The 20,444-nt window shown below is 32.2% G+C and overlaps 1 protein-coding gene across 6 annotated transcripts in view; it reads right to left on the bottom strand.

Annotated features, from left to right (window-relative positions):
- LOC129938832 (uncharacterized) overlaps positions 1–20,444 on the bottom strand; it is a 124,220-nt gene that overhangs the window by 47,669 nt on the left and 56,107 nt on the right. For all 6 annotated transcript variants that reach the window (XM_056046625.1, XM_056046624.1, XM_056046621.1 and 3 more), the window contains one exon: positions 16,224–16,261. Coding sequence is in view for 4 of the 6 variants with exons in the window: in XM_056046621.1 (XP_055902596.1) it covers positions 16,224–16,261 (38 nt within the window). In the remaining 2 variants the exon portion in view is untranslated. The remainder of the gene's footprint in view (positions 1–16,223; positions 16,262–20,444) is intronic.

The following is a 20,444-nucleotide window of genomic DNA, read 5'->3' as shown; positions in this document are numbered from 1 at the left end:
CTCTTGCAAGAAAGAATTGCGAGGATAACGTAGTTACGAAAGATTTCGATAGCACTATCTTTACTGACTGGTCAAAGATGTAGTGTGGAGTTGGGAACTTCTCTGAATCCTTAAATATCTAAGTCTTTTTTGTTACCTAATTGTGCAATGGTATTTCAAACGGAATAACTAGATAACTAGCAATCAAAAAAGCATGCAAAAGATTCAATTCAAACTTAAATCAAAACATGAACACGGCCATCTGTACTGTTAACCAGGTGGCTATCAATTCGGCCAATATTCTGGATAAACTATACAGCCCTTACATTAATCTTCGTTTCAGTCTTATAAAGGTGATAGTGGCATTGATGGAAATAAACGGGCTGATCAGTCGGCCCGGCAAGGATCACTTGCATAAAGAGTAAATTTTCTTCTTCGAGCTTAAAAGACTAAATTTTCTTTAACAAAATCCAACCGCAGGTGCAACAATCTTACGAACTGTACCATACGCAGGGATACATGGTATAAGATAGCTAGGGCCGCGAGAGCATGTAGCAAAGCTGGGTATCCCTCACAATACTCACTCCCGTAGCCGCGGAATCAACATAAATGGAAAACTGTGTTTAAAATTTTAAACATTACCACCAACAAAGTTATTTAGAATTAACAATAAATTTGATTTAAATCAATATCTACTAACATTGAAATCAATCATGTTGCAAAAAGTACTTGTTTCCCTTAAACACCTGGATATTGGTTCATTGGAAGCATACACGGTTCTATGACATGGAACATTAAAAAATGGTTGGTTTTGAAGCAATCTCGCAGGAACATCAATTCTAATTAGAGCTAAAATTTGTGAACAATCAATATGATTTGCTACTATGTCACGAATGAACATAACCTCTGTATACTTTCTACGAATGTTAAAAGGCAAAATACCGAGTAGTTTACCGAGGAAAATCTATGTCCCATTGAAGTCTTTTCACTACAACTCTCGTAAATCATTTTTGGATCTTTTTGATTCTAAATGAATAAAGAAAATATGAAGGATTCCGGATTACATTGCAGTATCCAAGATAAGACCTTACAAACGCAAAATATAAACACTTTAAGGTGTGTCGATCGGAAAACTCCTTTGAGTTTCGCAATATGACACATAACATTGAACTGCCTTTAGCAACTAAAAAATCTATATGCTACATGAGAAAACGTTATGCTTTGGCATTTGGAAATGTTCAAATGTAAACAGTTAGCTAAACACCAGTCTGATAAAACATCAAGATCTTGTTGCAGAAGAAAACAATCATGTTCAGATTCAACGAAATACCGTAAATCAAGCACTTTGATTTTAAAAACATATCAGGAATGTCGTTTATAAACAACAAAAAAAGAATAGGGCCAAGATGGCTTCCGTGGGGAACACCCGGCGTAACATATACCGGTGCAGAAATAATGTTATTTATACGAACGTGCTGAATACGATCTCTTAAGTATGAATTTAGCCATTTTAAAAAGTTTGAGTGAAAACCTTCTTTATTTATCTTCATAAGTAAAGCATCATGATTGACTCTGTCAAAAGCTTTAGAAATGTCAGTGTAGACAACATCATACTAATAACCTTTCTTAAGTACGTTCAAGACTAAATTACTAAAAATAGTGAGGTTAGTTGCAGTGGATCTACCAGCTACAAAACCATGTTGTTATGGTGGAATCATTGCTTAAGAGAAGGAGTAAATTTGTCATAGACCAACTTTTCAAAAAATTTGGAAATAGTAGCAAATTTACAAATTGGACGATAGTTTGAAACATCTTGCCTACCACCTGATTTGTAAATAGGTGTGATTGTTGAACGTTTCCAAGCATTTAGAAACTCGCCATTTGCAAGTGAACGATTAAAAATAATTTTTAATGGAACAGCCAATGCATTCGCACACATTCATAAAATGATTGGTGAAATTCCGTCAATATCACGTCGCTTATCACCCTTAAGCTTGGACAACGCTAAATCAATCTCAGAAGTGGAAAAATTTAAACTGCCTATATTAATAGGAGTATTTGTAGATTTATGTTTGAAAAATAATAATTACTCTTTTCAACAAACAAAACACAAGTAGTAAAATTTTGAGGTTAAGCTGAAAGCGAACAATTTACTCGTTGCAGTGTGGATGGCATGTGGAACGCGAATAAACTTTGGCAGTTCGTAGCAACCACACTGCAATTCGTTACTACCAAATTGTTTTTACAAAATTGTCTTGTTTTAGAGAACAAAATGAAAATTTTATTATCCTATCAAAAGTATCAATTGGTTTCTTTTAATGTAAATGTGCTTTTGTTTTAAATTGGCTTTTTTAAATGTGTAAAATCACGTTTATTTGTCTATTCGTTCATTCGTTGTTCGCTCTCTCATGCATGTGCAAGGCCCTTAAGACCTGATTCCCTTTCTGAATGCGACGAAATGACTCTATGATTGCTAGATTTGTCAATATATATAAATGAAGATAGAGATACAAGAAATGCTTAACAAGTATGACATTAAAAAACCTGCATCTAAATGTTGTCATTTGTTCTTCGTTTTCTGCAGCAGGTTTGCTTAACGCATTATTTCCAAAGAGGTTGCCTTTAAAAGTTTCAATTTAAACTATAAACAGATTTTAAGATTGACAAAAATTTGTGCACAACATTTTATTATTTGAAATTTTCCACTATCATTGAAAGCTTTCGTGGTTTCCAATTCCAAAAGCAAAACAATCTTTTGATTAAGTTTAAGTTGATTTAAAGAAGTGAAACATTTTCCAACTTTAAATTACGTTTAAAAAACTGGGTTCTTCATATGATTTTTATAATTCCATAGCCTGAACTACATATTACTGTAGAATTCCTTATCGATTGTGATTAAATTCAACGCTTTGATTTTACACATTAATAGAATGAGTACAGTTACTAAAAAAGTGTATTCCTGTATATAACATTATCATGAATATCTACATTTACTTTTTATTTACAATATTGAACACAACAATCATTCACAACATTTATTTTATTGTGTCGTTTGCACACCGAATCATTGATTTTATGGGAACTCATTTATATTATTACAGATTATATCTTCGATAATTAGAGTTCTCGATGTAATACTAAAAGTTTAAAAAACAGATAAATCTATTTTCCAAAAAAGCTTTTAAGATTCGGTTAAAAACAGATTTAAATAATTGTTGCAAATAAATTAATATTTTTAATGTTAAACTTCGTTCTTCTTGGAAATTCTTCCGAAATGGGTTTTCACTATAAATTCTAAAAATAAGGTTTTTTATGTTAGTCAAAATAGATTTGTATTTATTTAATTTTACTTTTCATCGTTATCAACTTGCTAAATATATTTTTTTAACTTTTGTGACATTAAAATTGAAAGTGTTTAGTTTTCCATTAAAGGCTTAATTATAATTATTCAATTATTCATATACCAACTAATGCACCTCTCTATACCTACACTTGTCACTTGTAGCCCCGTTTTATACGAACAATATATCTTCCGAGTCATGATCTTTAATCGTCGCATATACTGAAAATCGAGACATTAAGCTGGCATAACAATGATGAACTAAACCTTTTAAGTAATATTTAATAATTTTAATGTAAAGGGTGGTTACATTTTTAAGGTCCGGTCTTTAATGTGAACCATACCTTTGCGTTAAGTTTTTGTCTGCATTTCTTTTTTGAACCATGAAATGATGCACAATCGACAAACGCAGTGTTATTTTGAAAATGAGCGTTCAAGTCAAAATGCATATTGTGTACTTCATGATTTCTCTAGTCAATTGAATCTACGAAATGTGCGTATAATCGGAAAACTTTGTGCAAACTGGCTCTGTAAGAGATGTGAAAACAGCATAGCATTCTTGTATTGCTGCTATTCGTGATAGTGCAGCTGAAGAGCCGACCACCGCAACTCTTCTTCGTGCCAAACAATTTCACTCTCTCAAGGTTCAATTGACTCAAGAACTAAAGCATCTTGACTACATTAAGACTAATCATTGGTCACAACAATGGTGGGTGGTAAGAAATGGCAACAGTGGATGGTTAATTTTCGAAGAAAATGATTTTCAATGATTAGGCAACATTTTCACCTCATTGGATTCGTCATTAAACAAAATTACAGCATTTGTCCAATAAATAAATAAATTGAATGGGGCAACAGTCCGTTGAAAACTAGGGCCTAATTACTTACAACTCTCAATCATTCCTGTTTGCGAATACTGTTGTCAGGGATGGAGGGCACCTACAGTTTTAAGCCGAATCCGAACGTCTAATTTGAGAATTTGTCAACTCCTCGCAAAAGACAGTACCTGTGAAAAAAATTAAAATGACAAAGGGTGAGGCCGGTCAGGCAGTTACTTAGAATGGTGTTTGCTTTCGTGAGATGCTAACTAACTTATAGCCCAAATTAGATGTAGGCAATACAAGGTTTCAACATGACAGTGCCACTTGGCACACAGGTAACGAAATAATATAAATAGTATAGTGTAAAACTATCAAGAAACCCCATCGGCAGTAGCCAGATTTTTTTATTTAAAAATTAGTCCAACTGAAAGAAGACCTGCCAGAATAATAATTAAAAAAAACACAAATAGGAGAAAGTGTTGTGAAAATCAAAATTTAAAATTAACTTCAGAAAAAAAACTAGCTAAAACTAATAAAATGGACAATTTTTAAGAAGATATTGTTAGAAAACATATGGAAATTAAAATTTTTTTATAGAAAAAAGTAAATTTCAAAGTTTTAACCAAACGAAGCGAGTTTGAAGCTCGACTTTATTTTGTATATATCTTAATCGAGTTGGAATGAGCTTGATTGTAGTCGGGGATTGGACTTGAGTCAAAAAAAACATTTGTGGAGGAGTAAGTTTTACAGGTAATGCATTATGGTCTGTTTATGTGCATGTTTGTGTACAAAAAATATAGTTTTGTTTAAATCAAATTTAAAAAAAGTTGCACATGGAGCAGGTAGCAAATTCTCATATTGCGCTGAACTATTCAGTTCTTCATTGTTTAACACTAATCAAACTATCTCACTTGCTCTTCACCATCATCAAAAACATCAAAAAACTATTTTCATTTTAGAAAGTGCTGTCAAACTTGATCATTTCTAAATCTTCTTATGTGCGGTGGAAACAACAAAAAATTTCTTTAATTTAGACTGATATAAACCTTTGGTGGAAACATAGCAAAACTAAAATATCTTTTCTATTGTTTTCTTTTGCAAAATAAGTTAGTCCATTTTCATTAACAAAACTAAATAATATCAACAGTAACAGATTGATTTTTTCCCCAATGGAAAACACGTAATTCCAAATGCACAACTACTCAACGAACACAGCCATCGAGATACAAATGCAATATCAATCGTACTAATATTTGAGAACGAAATCACATAAGATCCATTCTAGACTCGTATAAATGTCAAAACCCCATCCATAGTAAGATTGTACTTTAACTTTTATCGCTATTATTCATACTGCCGATATTGTTTTTGTTATTCATGTAAAATCCTACTTTACTATTAATAGATTTTACAACAAAACACAGGAAATGGCTCTTTTGAGCGACAAATTCAATGAACGTGTTATCTCACGTGGTGGCGGTGTCAATTGGCCGCCAGGGTCATGCGAAATGATACCGTTGGGCTTCTTTCTTTTGGGTTATTTGAAAGAAAAGGTGTTAGTCGATAAGCCAGCAACAATTCAATAGCTAAATCATGAGGTAATTTGACACTTTACCAGAATAGTACCTCAATTATGTCTCAACATCATCGATATTTTGTTCCATACTTTATTTAATCATACCAATATTATCATAATAAAAAAAAGATAGTAATTTTCTAAATAATTTGAGTTTCAACCGTAAATGATAAACATTCAATAAATATTATGACACTACAAATGACAGCTGAGCGTGAAAGATGTCAAATGCCAGCGCTACCAACTTAACATCTAGAAATGAATTATCATTTGTTTTGAAAATTCATTTTAAAAATTCAAGAACTAAAGTCTCTTGACTAATTTTCGAAGAAAATCATCTTCAATGATGAGGCAAAATTTTCACCTCAGTGGATTCGTCATTAAACAAAATTACAGCGTTTGGGAAATAAATAAATTGGGTGGCGCAACAATCCCTTGAGAACTAAGGCCTAGTGACTTACAACTCTTAACCATTCCTGCTTGTGAGTACTGCTGTCAGGGATGACGGGGACCTACAGTTTTAAGCTGAGTCCGAACGTCAAATTTGAGAAAGCGCTTTTCATGACAAGAATTACTCTCGGAGAATTTGTCAATTCCTAGTAAAAGGCAGTATACGTGGAAAAACTTTAGATAGCAAAGACAGGGATCGAATTCCAGACCTTTGGCATGAAAGTCCATAGTACTAACCATCACTCCACGGGTACTGGGCCGATGGTAAGCCATAAATGATTGCCGAAAAGCCAATGTTCCAACAAAGAATGACTGCTTAATGCCGTTTATGGGCCGGCGCCATCATCGGACCGTATTTTTTCAAAATGAAGCCCGTAAGGCAGTAACTGTGAATGTTGTTTGCTTTTGCGAGATGGTAACTAACTTGTTATAATCCGAATTGGAAGCTATGGATGTGGGCGAGACATGGTATCAACAGGAGAGTCCCACTTGGCACACAGGTAACGAAACAATGGCTCATTTGAGCAACAAATTTAATGGACTTGTTATCTCATGTGATCATGTGAAATGATACCGTTCGGTTTCTTTCCTTGGAGCTATTTGAAAGAAAGGATGTAAGTCGATATACCAGCACCAATTCAAGAACTTAATCATGAGATAATTCGGTACGTTACCAGAATAGTACCTCAATTATGTCTCAACATCATCGAAAATTTGGACCATCGGCAAGAGGTGTGCTGCCGAGGTCGCGGCGGACATTACCGATATTTTGTTCCATACTTTATTTAATCATTCCAATATTATCGTAATAAAAAGAAAACAGTAATTTCCAAATAATTTGGGTTTCAACTTCGGCCTTTAAAAATAATTTGTAAATTGTAAATTGTAAACAACCAATTAATATTATGACACTTCAAATGACAGCTAAGCGTGAAAGATGACAAATGCCAGCGTTACCAACTTAACATCTAGAAATGAATTATCATTTGTTTTGAAAATTCATTTTAAAAATTCAACTAATATTAAAAATTCAAATAATATTAATTTAAAATTTGTATTCATCTAAAATCAATCAATGTTGTAGATATAAAAAAAAATGAAATTAAAGTAAAATTCAGTTTGTGAACTTTAATTCGATTTTAATATTTAGTATGCAACTTATGCATCTAAGGATCATGAGTAAGTTATAGAAATACTAAAAATCCTCATTCACGTAAAGCACTCAAAATGTATACATAATATATATATGTAAAGCAGGAACTAAAAGAGGGACATTTTTTTTTTTTTGGTTTACCTACTTAACTTTCCCAATGGGATCTTACACTACCACGTCACGATTTGAAACCTAGGCAAATAAACTTATGTATCCTGCATATGGATGTACATAAAAGAAATTTGACCCATAAATGGAGCTAATAATACATATTCCATCCACTGGACTCATGCCTGCCAGCACTGATAAAGTCATCGTTACGCTAAACTGTTTAAACGTACGTGACCTGACTATCAGAATGATGATTGTGTCACATTCGTTATGGATCCATTTATGTCCTGCAGGGTATTTCATTATCTATACACGTGTATTCACTTGTCCTTCGTGTATAACTACACTGGTATTTATCTATGTATGTATGTATGAGGAATGTAGCTACAAGTACGAGTAAATATAAACCAACATATATACAGGGTGTGTCAAAAGTTCGAGAGCTTATGTGTTTAAAATTCTTTTAAAGGTGCTTATAAAAGAAACTATGAGAAAATTAACTACTAGGACCAAAATTAGTGAATTTTATTATTTAATCCTGCCCTAAGATTGATTTAACTGTGGGAATTCGTTTAAGTTCAGACAAAATTATTGGATCATTTTTCCTTTAAGACCATGCCGCCAATATTGTAACTATAAATGTTAGATTGTAATTGGTCAACAACAGTCTTGACTACCAACGATTACTGATAGCCTTGAGCTGTGATTTAAAACGGATAGAGCTACTGTTACAATGCTCGTGACAAAATGGCACTAATAACGGACATTTTTGACAACTCATCATTATCCTGACGATGGATTAAAACATTGGAACATATAAGCTAGGAAGTCACTTTCGACCCACCCTGTGTATATGTACGTGTAGTGTATATACCGTCATAATATTCTTATTTGATGACGGAATCACCTTTATGTGCATTTTATTTCTTTAACAAATAAAACCGCCCTAGGGAATAATATGTTTAAGTATTGGTAAAGGTGTACATATAAATGTATGTCTATACATATGCACAAAGGTATTGAAGTAATTCTCGTAAATTTATCGCTGACCTATTCGCAATTTTCTTTCTATTGAAAATCAGTGGTACGTGGATAGATTTTAATTTATTGCGGTTTTATATAAAAGAAAGGTCCTTGCACGTTTTCCAATGTGAATAAGGTACCAATCCATAGATTCTATAGGACAGGTATTGGGTTTATATAAAATCAAAAAATAAAACCAACACAAAAACCATCGATCATAAATATATAAGTAATGAATAAACACAATTTTAAAAAACATAGTTTTGTTTTTGTTAATAGGTTGTGTGTAAATTTATAAATCCTTCCATAAAGAAGTGCAATTCATAAAATATATGCATTCATAAAATATTTTAAAAATAAGATTTGCATTCATATTCATAAAGTCCACAGGCATAGTGTTGCCAGGAGAAATTGTCAATAATTCGAGATCTGAACAATTACAAAATAATTTATATATATTTAATGAACAATAATGGAATAAGGATATCAAGTAAATAATCGTGCATACAATTTTATTTTTAATATTAAAAAGTATGATTTTGGTTTCTTGTCTACCTGTCAAGCTATTATTTATATAATTCTTCTGAAGGTTAAGATTCCGATTGATTTAAAATCTTCTGAACTATTAGAAAACTTCCTCTGATTTTAAATGGTTCAGATTTTATTTGTGTTCTGTTATAGGTCGATTTCGGAGCTATATAACTAGAAACACGGATATCAAACTAACATTTCTTGCTCTATATGTCAAGTCATAAATTTTCAAATTTTATGTCGGGATCGGCGATCAACCCACTTCATTTTTAATATGACCCAAGAAATATAATGCCAAGACTTTACAAATCAAGGTTTTCCCTAGAAATATACCCGATATCTATACTCGATTAAGCTTTTTAAGAACAGGAAGATCGATACCGCAGCTAACGTGAAAAGACAGAAATGTATTGATTTTGGGAAGACCGAAACATTATACTATTAAAAGTTGGGCTTCATTTTACAGCCCTACCTCTAAGTTCAAGTATGTTCAACTCGATGCACATTTCAGACATATTAAAAAACTGTCGCATTTCTTCTCTGTTTGGAAAATAAAATTAAAGGAAACTAAGTGTTCCAATATATTAATTCTTTGATTTTAGAATTCGAATCGGAACGAAGTTATTTATAGCGTGAAATTAAATTAAAAAAAAACACCTAATTTAAATAAAAATTTATTATGTGTTTGAAAGATTTATCGCTCTATCAGGTCAAATGAATGAATGTTGAGTGTTGTACAAGATGAGCTAATAGCCTATTTGATAATTGAGAGATTTATTGTTTTTATTATTGAACTAATAAAGACCTATTTCTAGGGCGAAATAGGAAGAAGACTTGAAATGGTATTCAATTACTGAAGTTAGAAAACACAACATTTGAAAGTTGATATTATTATTGTATGAATTTTAAAATATTACTGTGGTTAACGGGGTGCCACATAAAATCATATGGAAGATTAAGGATCAAGTCAAGTTTAAGTCTTAGAAAATTCATGTATTTCAACTGATTTTAGAGGCTTTTATTTTTTTAATGAAGAATTATCAACCCATTCTATTTTTTTGTTGGGCATATTAACAAAGGATTGCAAACAAATTTTTGCATAATATTTCGAGAAGTTATGAAAGTGCTTCAAGAAAGCACAACTTTTGTTGGATTTAGTTCACTTGGAAACATCCAAGATGTCATCTTTATTTTTGTTTTATAATGTACAGGCACTCAAGGGGTTATAAAACCCCTTAACATGTTTACGTTAAAACACAGTGCCGTAAACTGATGAGCATTCCTAAAAGTGCGAGTATTACGGCTGAATTGTTTGAGGGGAGGGGGAAAAAACTGGCTAATTCGACAGAATATTGTTTGTTTAAATATCAAAAATATATAAACAATAAAACATTGAAACATTGCGGCAATGTTCGACTGATGTAAATGTTGACTTAAACTTGTTTTAGGGACACCTGCAAAAATATGTGAGTTGTATTTAAGTTCTCGACAAATTAAGGCTTTGTTAATTACAAGTCTTGTACAGTCGGAGAAATCCTTAGGATCTGGGATACATTTCAATATAAAACATATAACACAAATTATGAATTTAAGAGTTATGGCTAAGTTGTCAGCTTGGTTGACAAGTTTATAAATATTTATTTTAAAATTTAATTAAATTTTCAATAATCATCAAAAAAAGAACTAAAGTTTCAAACGTATTGTGATATTAATAATATCCAATACTTGTAAACTGTGTTTAAGAAATTGCTTAGGCCTTTCCAGTCACACTCGTTTGGAAGTTGGATAGTTTTCTGAATAGTTAATGATTTTTTTCCAAAGAAAATTTGCCTTTGCGCTTTTAATAGTGGAAATATACTTATGATATGATTTCGATTTAAGGTTACAGAATTGATTAAAGCTTTTATTATAAGGGTTACCATTTAAGGAAAGGAACTCACACCTTGCTTTGAATATCACGGATATTTCATCATAGCTAAGTGAGTCGTGAAAGTAGTTTTTCTTGTTTAGATTAAGATCAAGCTGACTGTATAAAATTCTACTCTCAGAATTCCGAGCCTTACGATGAAGATAACTCTTATAGAGTCTTCGCTTTTCTGAATAATGCGGTAGAGATCAAATCAAATCAAATGGTGTGGCGCAACAGTCCGTTGTGAACCAGGGCCTAGTGACTTACAACTCTGAACCATTCCTGTGTGCGAGTACTATTGTCAGGAATGGAAAGGACCTACAATTTTCAGCCGAATCCGAACGGCTAGTTTGAGAAAGCACTTTTTCATGACAAGAATTACTCTTGAAGGATTTGTCAATTCCTTGCAAGAGGCAGTACCCGCGAAAATTATTTTTTTTTTTAAATTAAGGTGGCACAGGCAGGGATTGAACCCAAGACCCCTTGCATGACAGTCCAACGCACTAACCATCATGCCACGGGTACTCCAGTGGCGGTAGAGATGGTCTTTCAAATTACGTTGGTTGTTCACATCAATATGAAAGGTTTCCCCACAAGCTTTGCCAATAGATTGCCATCTTTTATACCACCAGTCCTTATTCCTCACCTCATACAAAACTAGTTTTTTTTGAAAGCCTTGATGCCTCATAATGACAGTATACCTTTATTATGAAATCAGCCAGTGACTTGAGTGTATTTTTCAAGAGTTTTGGTCCGGTTTCCAAGTATATAGCGTAACAAGGCGTATTTTGGGGTAGATTGAAGAGCTTTTTTATGAAATTCTTATGGAATTTCTCAAAATCCCCAAACTTGAGAAGCATAGCAAAGAGTTGATTTAACTACTGCATTGAATATCTTATATTTTACAGATAAAATTATTCTTTTGTTGGAAAACACATTTTTTCACGATATTTTAGGTATTTGTTGATATTTAAAGCCGGATTTAGTTTAACTCCCAAATACTTGGCCCCTTTAGCTATTTATAGAAAATGACCATCATAAGTCCATTGCCTTTCATTGTGAACTCTTGCATATGGCGCAAACACCATAATTTTTGATCAGTCTAATGAACTTGGAAGATATGCTAAGTTGTGAGAGCTTATAGAAGAGCGCATTTCTGCTAACCAGGTCGAAGGCAGCTTTAAAGTCAACAAAAAATGAGTAAACTTTTTTGTTCCTGGCATGAAACGCTTTGACAATGAATGACAGAGTAAATATCTGATCAATGTTTGAATAATTTTTCCTGAAGCCAGCTTGTAAGTCAGATAGAATATTTTTCCGTTCGACCCACCTTTAAAGTTTCCCTACAACAACGCCACAGAATATTTTCGATATTACATTCATAAAAGAAATTCCTCTGTAATTTTCCAAAACTTCAAAAGGTCATTTTTTGTGAATAGGAAATATTACAGACTTTTTAAAAGAAGAGTGGATTTCACCTGTGAAAAAAATTTTGTTAAACAAAATTTGAAGATTGTTAAAGCATTTTTGAAAACTCATACACAGCTTGTATTTCCTCAATTGATAATGTGTCGTCAACACTTAATGGTTCAGCGTAGGAGAACATTAAATTAGAATTGTTGGAAAGAAGGAGCATGAAGTGAGCTTAAAGATCTTCAGCAGATACGCAGACGAGAGATCGTTTATGAATATAAGGAAGAGAGTGGGAGACAAAATGGAGCCCTGGGGTACCCCAGAATTTATTTTATGAGTTTAAGACTTGAAACCATTCAATACAACTTGTATTGAACTGTTCGAAAGGTAGATTCTAATCCAAAGAAGAAGAGATTTACCAATACTAAAAGCACACATTTTCGATAAAAGAGCAAGATGCCAAACTCTATCAAATGCCTTTGAAATGTCAAGTGCAATAATCTTACTTTCTCCAAAACGATGTAAAGAATTGTTTTGCTGTTCGGTGAGATAAACCATGAGATCACCAGTGGACATATTACAACAAAAGTCACACTGCCGGTCATTAGAACCTTTCGGTTTTCGAGATATTTCTTAAGGTGATAGTTAATTAACGTTTTCAAGACATTGCAAAGAAGGGATTTAAGCGCTATTGGATGATAGTTTGAGTGGAGAAAGATTCGCCAGGTTGGATAAATACTTTTTTCCATCCACTCTCAAAGAGGCCTATAGAGATGAAAAGATGGAAAAGCTTAACGCAGTGGTTTTACTAGCGTTGAAGAACACCTATTCAGAATGATAGGCGGATTTTTTCCGGCTGTGGATTTGTGTATGTCAATGTCTTTCAGTACTTTTGCATCTGAACGAGTGCGAAAGAAGTTTTGTCCCATTCGCTCTTTTAAGAACAGGAGGACTTAAAACACTCTCTGGTAGTACCGGATCAACAGCAAACTGTGCTATTCAATGGCATAGATTTATGATTCATTGGTGTCAATATTTTACAGGTCTTTCGAGCCACCACCAGTGATTTTTTGAGCAAGGAAATGTACCAATGACACTAGTCTTTTTTTGAGTGAGTGAACATTATCACAAATAAGTGTTAATGCATTACGTTATTAATGTTTGGCATACTAATAATACGGGTAGTTCCTATCTCCCGGTTTGTTACCTGACTTTGGAAGACATTCACGAACTTTGTCTTTAAGGAGAACTAACCCAGAATCTTGTCCACTATACCAGGATTTAACAGTGCAAAAGGATTTGACCACGACACCAAACGTGGATAGCTGATCAAAATATTCTTTAAAAATCGTACACAATTTTTTCCCTAAAATAAACTGTGGGTGGAATCAGCTAAGGTGACAAGTGATTGTCATATTTTTGGTAGTTAAATTGACACCGTGCGTTCCGTTTGTATAAGGTAATTCAACTCAATAAAATTCAAATTCATTGTTGCCATGTTGGCATTTTAAAGTGGTTCCTATGATACATATAAGGTTTCAAGTTTGATATCTTGTGATAACATTCCTAATTTTGTTGATATTTATCGAATGTTTGAAGTTTATTTATTTATTCACAAGAATATTTGTTTTTTTTTTTAACGGATAAAAGTAACTGAGAAAATCTTGCAGTTGTTTGAGTATCACGTCTGGCAGCTCTGATCACATTGCAATGAAACTTCTTCCGTGTTGGCAAATGACTATCACATTTTTGTTGTGCAAGCTTTATCTATCGATTTGGTAAATTTGAATTTATCAAAAACCCCTTCTATTCTTCTTAAGATGAATTCTTTTGTATGCTGTTAGCATAATAATGAGGTATCGAATACCAATTCAATTTGAGAATAGTAATTCTTAAAAATGTCAAACTTTTTATAAGCTCCATGCTTCAAAACGTGGTTGCATAGGAAATAAGATGTTGAATATATATATGAACAATAAATTAATATGTTCTGGACATTGGAATTCTGTGTTTAGTTTTGAGTTTCGTTAGTTTTGGTTTTTTGGGTCTTGAAATTTTACGATTTTCGATGAAAAAAACTTAAAGTTCTTATATGAAATTCAAGAAGCAATTATGAGAGCACTTAAATGACTATTCCTCTACCCTCACTTCCCTGAACAAATAAAACTGTTGATTTAGAACTTGAATTTGCTTTTATCTATTTTTTGTTGCTGAAGAAAAATATGGCAATAGGAGCTCGAAAAAAAACCTTATGAGTATTTATTTCTGTATTTGTATCAAAAATTTAAAATGAATATCAAAGATTAATAAGGTTCTTCTTTTTTAACTCTGTTGAATTATCAAAAAAAAGTTTGACGACCTTCTATTTAGAATATTATAGTTTGTTTCCCTATTTGGTGTAAAGTTGTATAAAATGAATGAAAGTATGAATTATTTTAAATATTTTCAAATTAAATGTCTGCCGAGTTTGGTTAGGTACAACACCCATACTAAAAGTATTTAGAATTAACTCTTAAGTCTAATGTGTTCAAAGCTTATTAGATTAACAACGTTCTTAGAGTACAATTGCTAGACAAATCGGATGATTACATTAATCTATAACTAATAATATTTTGCTTAAACTGTAGCACCTGTGGCATGACGCAGTGGTGAGTACTTAGCACTGTCATGCCAGAGGTCTTGAGTTCCATCCCTATTTGCGTAACCCACATTTTTTTTTAAAACAGGTACTGCCTTTTGGGAGAAATTGACAAATCTTACTTGCGATGAAAAGTTCTTTCTTAAATTAGTGGCTCAGATTTGGCAGAAAAACTGTAGGTCTTCTCCATTTCTGACATAAGTCGCACATATCAGAGATTAAGAGTTGTTAGCCACTAGACCCTGGTTCTCTTAACCTTTCCATTTCATTGTCAATAATTTGGGGATATACCAACGAAATATTCAGGAACTAACGATGACCCACTGCAAAGAAACTAGACTTACAAAATAAAGAACGAATGCAAAAAACCTTTTAGATGACGGACAAAGTGCGAGCATTTGAATATAACCATCGTTATAATAATAAGTCAGTCTATTTATTTTTGATTAGACTCTCATTTCAGCATTCTCAAAGTAAAGCAAAATCATGCGACACAGTTGTCTATTTAAATTCATTCTTTCCATTGAAGAAAATTTAAAACAACAAACAGAATACCGAAGAGAAGAAAAACCCAAGTTCTTCAATTTGAAGAACTTATGTATTTAAATTTACTTTCACGCTCTGATGCTGCTGGTTTGGGTTGCGAAGCTCAAGGATAATTTTTATTGAGTACGAGGATGTGGATGTGAAGTCGATGTTTTTTAAGCTCACTCACTATGCCATAACGAACGTCTGACAATCCCGAAGGAACATTCAATCATTTTATCTGAGAGATAATGTACACAAACATGTTTCCATTTTCGAGCAGAATTTTAAACATTCTGAAACAACTCATTAGGGAGCATAAAATGGCGGTGCCGGGACTTGTGTGTTGTGTTTCGAAATGAAAAATCCCTCCAGCGAAATTCAAGGAATTCCAAAAAGAGAACAGCCAGCCATCCAGCCAGCTAGCTAGCAGCCCCCCAAACAAACTTATTAATGATTTTATGGAGGCAAGTTGTGTTTATGGCTTGTGCTATGCTTTTTGAGCTCTTTCTATTGCTTTCTTCTTTTCTTTTTCTTTTTTTCTGTGTCCCCGAATTCCCGCTCCCTCTCACACCAAAATGAAACCAATTTAATTTGGGAAATGCTTGTTTATGGGCAACCTTTATTTTGTTTTTTAAATTTTTTGTATTTTAGTGTTTTCTTTTCTTGAACTTCTTTTTGATTAATAAAATATGGTGGTTTAAAACACATATACGTATATGCAAATTAAGAAAACAAAAATATCCGTACTTACAGAATTTACAGCAGCCATATTAATATTTGGATAAATATCTGAAAACAAACAAAATAACAAACAATGTAAAAAGGTTAATTAATTTAAATGGTTAATAAAGAAGTTTTCAAAGTAAATCAATTTTAAAGGGTCTCTGCTTTTGCTTTTTGGACTCTGAAATAGCTTTCTGAAGTATTTTTTGTGAATATCCAATGGCCCAATTTCAATAAAAATAATTTTTAGTGCACTTAGTGATTCTTTTAAAGGTTTACTTAAATTTTACGTTAAGGTGAATAAATTTAAAATACTCGCGCAAAGTGTTGTACTTTGTGATGCCATTACGAAAAGTCTTTAAAACATTTTGTAATGAAATCATAATAATAATTATGGGTATTTATTTATGTTACGGATAGATATTACGTGTGCTTTCTTTTATTAATAAATATTCTGAATAACAGGATTAACAACAAAGGGACTTTCAAAGAAGATATACCTAATTAGGGCAGGCGCCTGCATTATCGTTTTATTGAAAAAGTTTATTCTTAAGACACTCGTATAGACGTTTTATTTTAAAATCGTGTATACTTAAAAACTTTATTAATACAAAATCAATAATATTATTTGAGTGCCAATAAGAGTAACTTAACGTTGAAAAATAACAAAAATATCCTTTTGCATAATGGACTTTTAATTTTGTATGATAATAATTTTCAACTAAGTTCGGTAATCGTCTTTAATGGTGTTGTAAAAAGATGGGGTTTAAGTAATTATTTTTTCCTTGATATAATAACTAATTTATGGGGATAACTTTGGCTACAAATTCATCATTTATTAAGCCTTTTAAAAGTCTAAACATTTAAAATTGAAATTAAGATGAGTTTCAATGAAAGCTATATTAATAATAATTTGATAACTTAAAGTGGTTGAAGTAATTATTCCACAGTTGAATTTCTAATTAAATGTTTTTTTTCTTATTTATCGCACGCACAAAATTAGTTTTGATTAAAGGCTGGCGAAGAGACTATTTCATTGCGGTATTATTTCGGTCTCGTAGTTATTTTTTGTGAATAATTTAATTATTAGGCTTCGTTTCATTAAATATGTGCGTAGGTCTTTAATCTTAATTTTAAGGGAGATCCATAGATTAATTGCGATTTTTAATTTCTTCAATCAATAAAATGAATGATTCCAAAGTGTTTTTTTTAAATGTTCTAATCTCAAATTTGTCTTAGCTCAAAATTTTCTTATCTCAGAGTCTTTTCAATGTCAGTTCAAAGTTATTCGATTTTTTGAAATAATTACTTTCCTTGGCTTAAATAAAAAAATTAAAAGAAAAGAAAAATGAAAATGGTTTCCAAAACAAGTTAGTTTTATTGAAAAAAATAATTAAAATGGAAAAATGCATTTGAGGTAGTAAGAAAATAAATCACACTGTTTTGGGATTTTTTTTTCGATTTTGGGGAATATTTGAAGGTTGAAAAATTACTGAGATATTTTGATACATCGATTGTACCAAAATTAAAAAAAAAATAAATATTCTTATTACCATTCACTATGCGATCATTCTCAAGTAGGACACTATTGTATAATTTGGTATAATTTCATGAATTTTGGTGTAAAATTTAGAAGTCTGAGGATTATTTTAATATTTTGGGGTATCTGGCAAAATATACCTGTGTAAAAATTACACCACTACTTTTCTGCGCAGGACTTCAACATTTGTGTTCATATTCGCAGCAGTTTTTTTAATAAGCTATTAATGGCGCATACAAAAATTCAATTTTAAAATCAATCAACATCAGAAAATTTTCCTACCAAATTTTCTTAATAAAATACACCGTTTTAAATGAGCAGCCGTTCGATGTTATAGAATTTAATATTATCAGTATTGAATACACTTAATTAGTACAGTAAAATTATATTGTTATCAAATGTTTACAATTTAATGCATGTTCATGATAACGTTCTGAAAATTGGATCGTTGCGAAATATTTCTCTCTTATCTATTTAAGAGTACATTATATTGGTTGAAAGAATGTCTCTAGACCTTTAGGTCAAGTGTCAAAACATATTATTAAAAATTGCATTAGATAAATCAGCACCATATACTTTTTCAAATAAAAAATTCAACGAAAACTCTGAAATGTATGGCAGGATCAAGTTTTCAGCGTTCATTTTGTTAGAAGACCGAAAAAATAAGTTGGGTCTCATCGCTTTCTGTCAAATCAAATGAAATTAAAATATTTATTGTAATTTTGTTTTACTTTCATCATTTACACTTTCAACAACAAATAAAAAATGCTAAAACAAGTACTGTATTTTTCGCAATTGTGTTTATATTTCATGAAATATTGAAAAACTGTAGATATTATATGAAAAGAATGATTTATTGTTACAATATTAAAGTGACTTGATTATAATATCGCATTTGGTATTTTCGACTAAGTAGTTTTTAACATAACGTTTTTGATTTTCTTTTTATATTATACGCGCACTAAAGGGGTTATGAATACTATTATGATGATTAAACATATAGTGCGGGAAATTAGAAAGGAGAAATTGATGCACATTAGTTTTGAATGTCTTGCACCTTGTAATGAGTTGGAAATATTGAGCCTGGCAAGGCATTCCACATTCGTGTAGTACGGCTGAAGAAAGAATCTCTGTACTTAACAGTATGTCCGAAGTTGGGCTCAAGAGTTAACTCATGGGATTTCCCAGCAGTACGGGTTGAATTGTTTAAGGGGAGGAATGCAACTGTCTCGGTAAGAGAACGATCTATAATCATTTTTAGAGCTCTTTTGCAACTATATCCAGAAGACTTAAGTACGTTATTGGAGCACGAGCCCAAATATAAGAGTTATACTCAAGTTTTAGACGAATAAAAGCTTTGTAAAATATAGCCAGATCAGAATGGGTAAAAAAACTTCTTGCATCGTCGGAGAAAACCTAAACACTTAGTAGCATTTTTGGCGATGATATGTATGTGATCACTCCACAACAAGTGGTTTGTGGTGCACATATTTAGGACTGATAGTTGTTCAGTCTCCTTGATGCAAATATCACTCATTTAAAGTGGCATTGGGGGCAGATGTACGGGTTTTGAACAATGCTGTAAAGATCAGAATTGAATGAGCTTATCATACGCTGTCTTGGGCTGCACCAGCATTTATTTTGTGAACATAAGATTTGAAAATTTTCCAATAGTACTTGAATTGAACGATGCGAAAGGTAATTTTTAACATAAAAGAAGAGGTTCATCGATACCAGATGCATGCATTTTTGATAAGAGAGCTTGATGCCAAACTCTTTCAAACACATTTGAAATATCAAGTACAATAATCTTACTTTCTCCAAAACAATGTAAAGATTTGTTCCACTTTTCGGTGAGATATACCATGAGATCAACAGTGAACCTATAGCAACGAAAGCCGTATTGCCGGTCAACAAGAAGCTTCCGTTCTTAATAATATTTCTTAAGCTGAAAATTTATCAGCTTAAATGACCTGGGATAGAAGGGACGTAAGGACGTAAGAGAGGGAGGAGGATTCTTCTTTTTTAGGGTCAGGCTAGACAAATGCAGTTTTTCATCCACTCGGAAAGAGACCAGTGGAATAGGACAGATGGAAAAGCTTACGCAGTGGTTTTGCCAGCGTCTTTTAATACTTTAGCAACTGTACAAGTGCGAAAGAATTTTGTCCCATAGAAACGTTTACGCTTTCAAGTACAGGAGGAGTCATTTCACTTATTGGCAGCATCGAATTAACATCAAACTGTGCTGCAAGCAAATTAGCTTTATCAATCGAGCTTACAAAAGGAGTGTTATTGGAAACGAGCGTAAGAACTCACGATGACGTAGTGTTGCGCACATTTCTTACAAATGACCAGAAATTTGTACTACCTTTGGGACATTGTATTATTTTTTGCTTTTTTTCTGGTCATGCTTTTTTTCCTAGCTTGTTTGAACTTGTTCCCGTATTCGGTAAAAAACAGTTTAGATTTTGAATAATTAATTTTGAAGAATCTTTTTAAATAATTTGAATTAATTAATATTTTTGGGGCCCTCAATTTTTAGACGGGGTGGGGTCAAAAATCATTCATCAGAATTTGCTTTAGTTTTCAAATCATAAAAACCATTACAAATTCTTTGGAAACATTTTCCATCAGATAATAAACATCGGTGTAAATTTGATTCTAAAATTTTATGCTTGAAGTTAAAGTAAATATGCACCAAAATGTGAT

The sequence above is a fragment of the Eupeodes corollae genome, chromosome 1, assembly GCF_945859685.1.
Source record: "Eupeodes corollae chromosome 1, idEupCoro1.1, whole genome shotgun sequence".
NCBI classification, from domain to species: Eukaryota; Metazoa; Arthropoda; class Insecta; order Diptera; family Syrphidae; genus Eupeodes; species Eupeodes corollae.
Note: the sequence above shows the minus strand (reverse complement) of the source record. Positions and strands in the feature narration are given on the sequence as shown.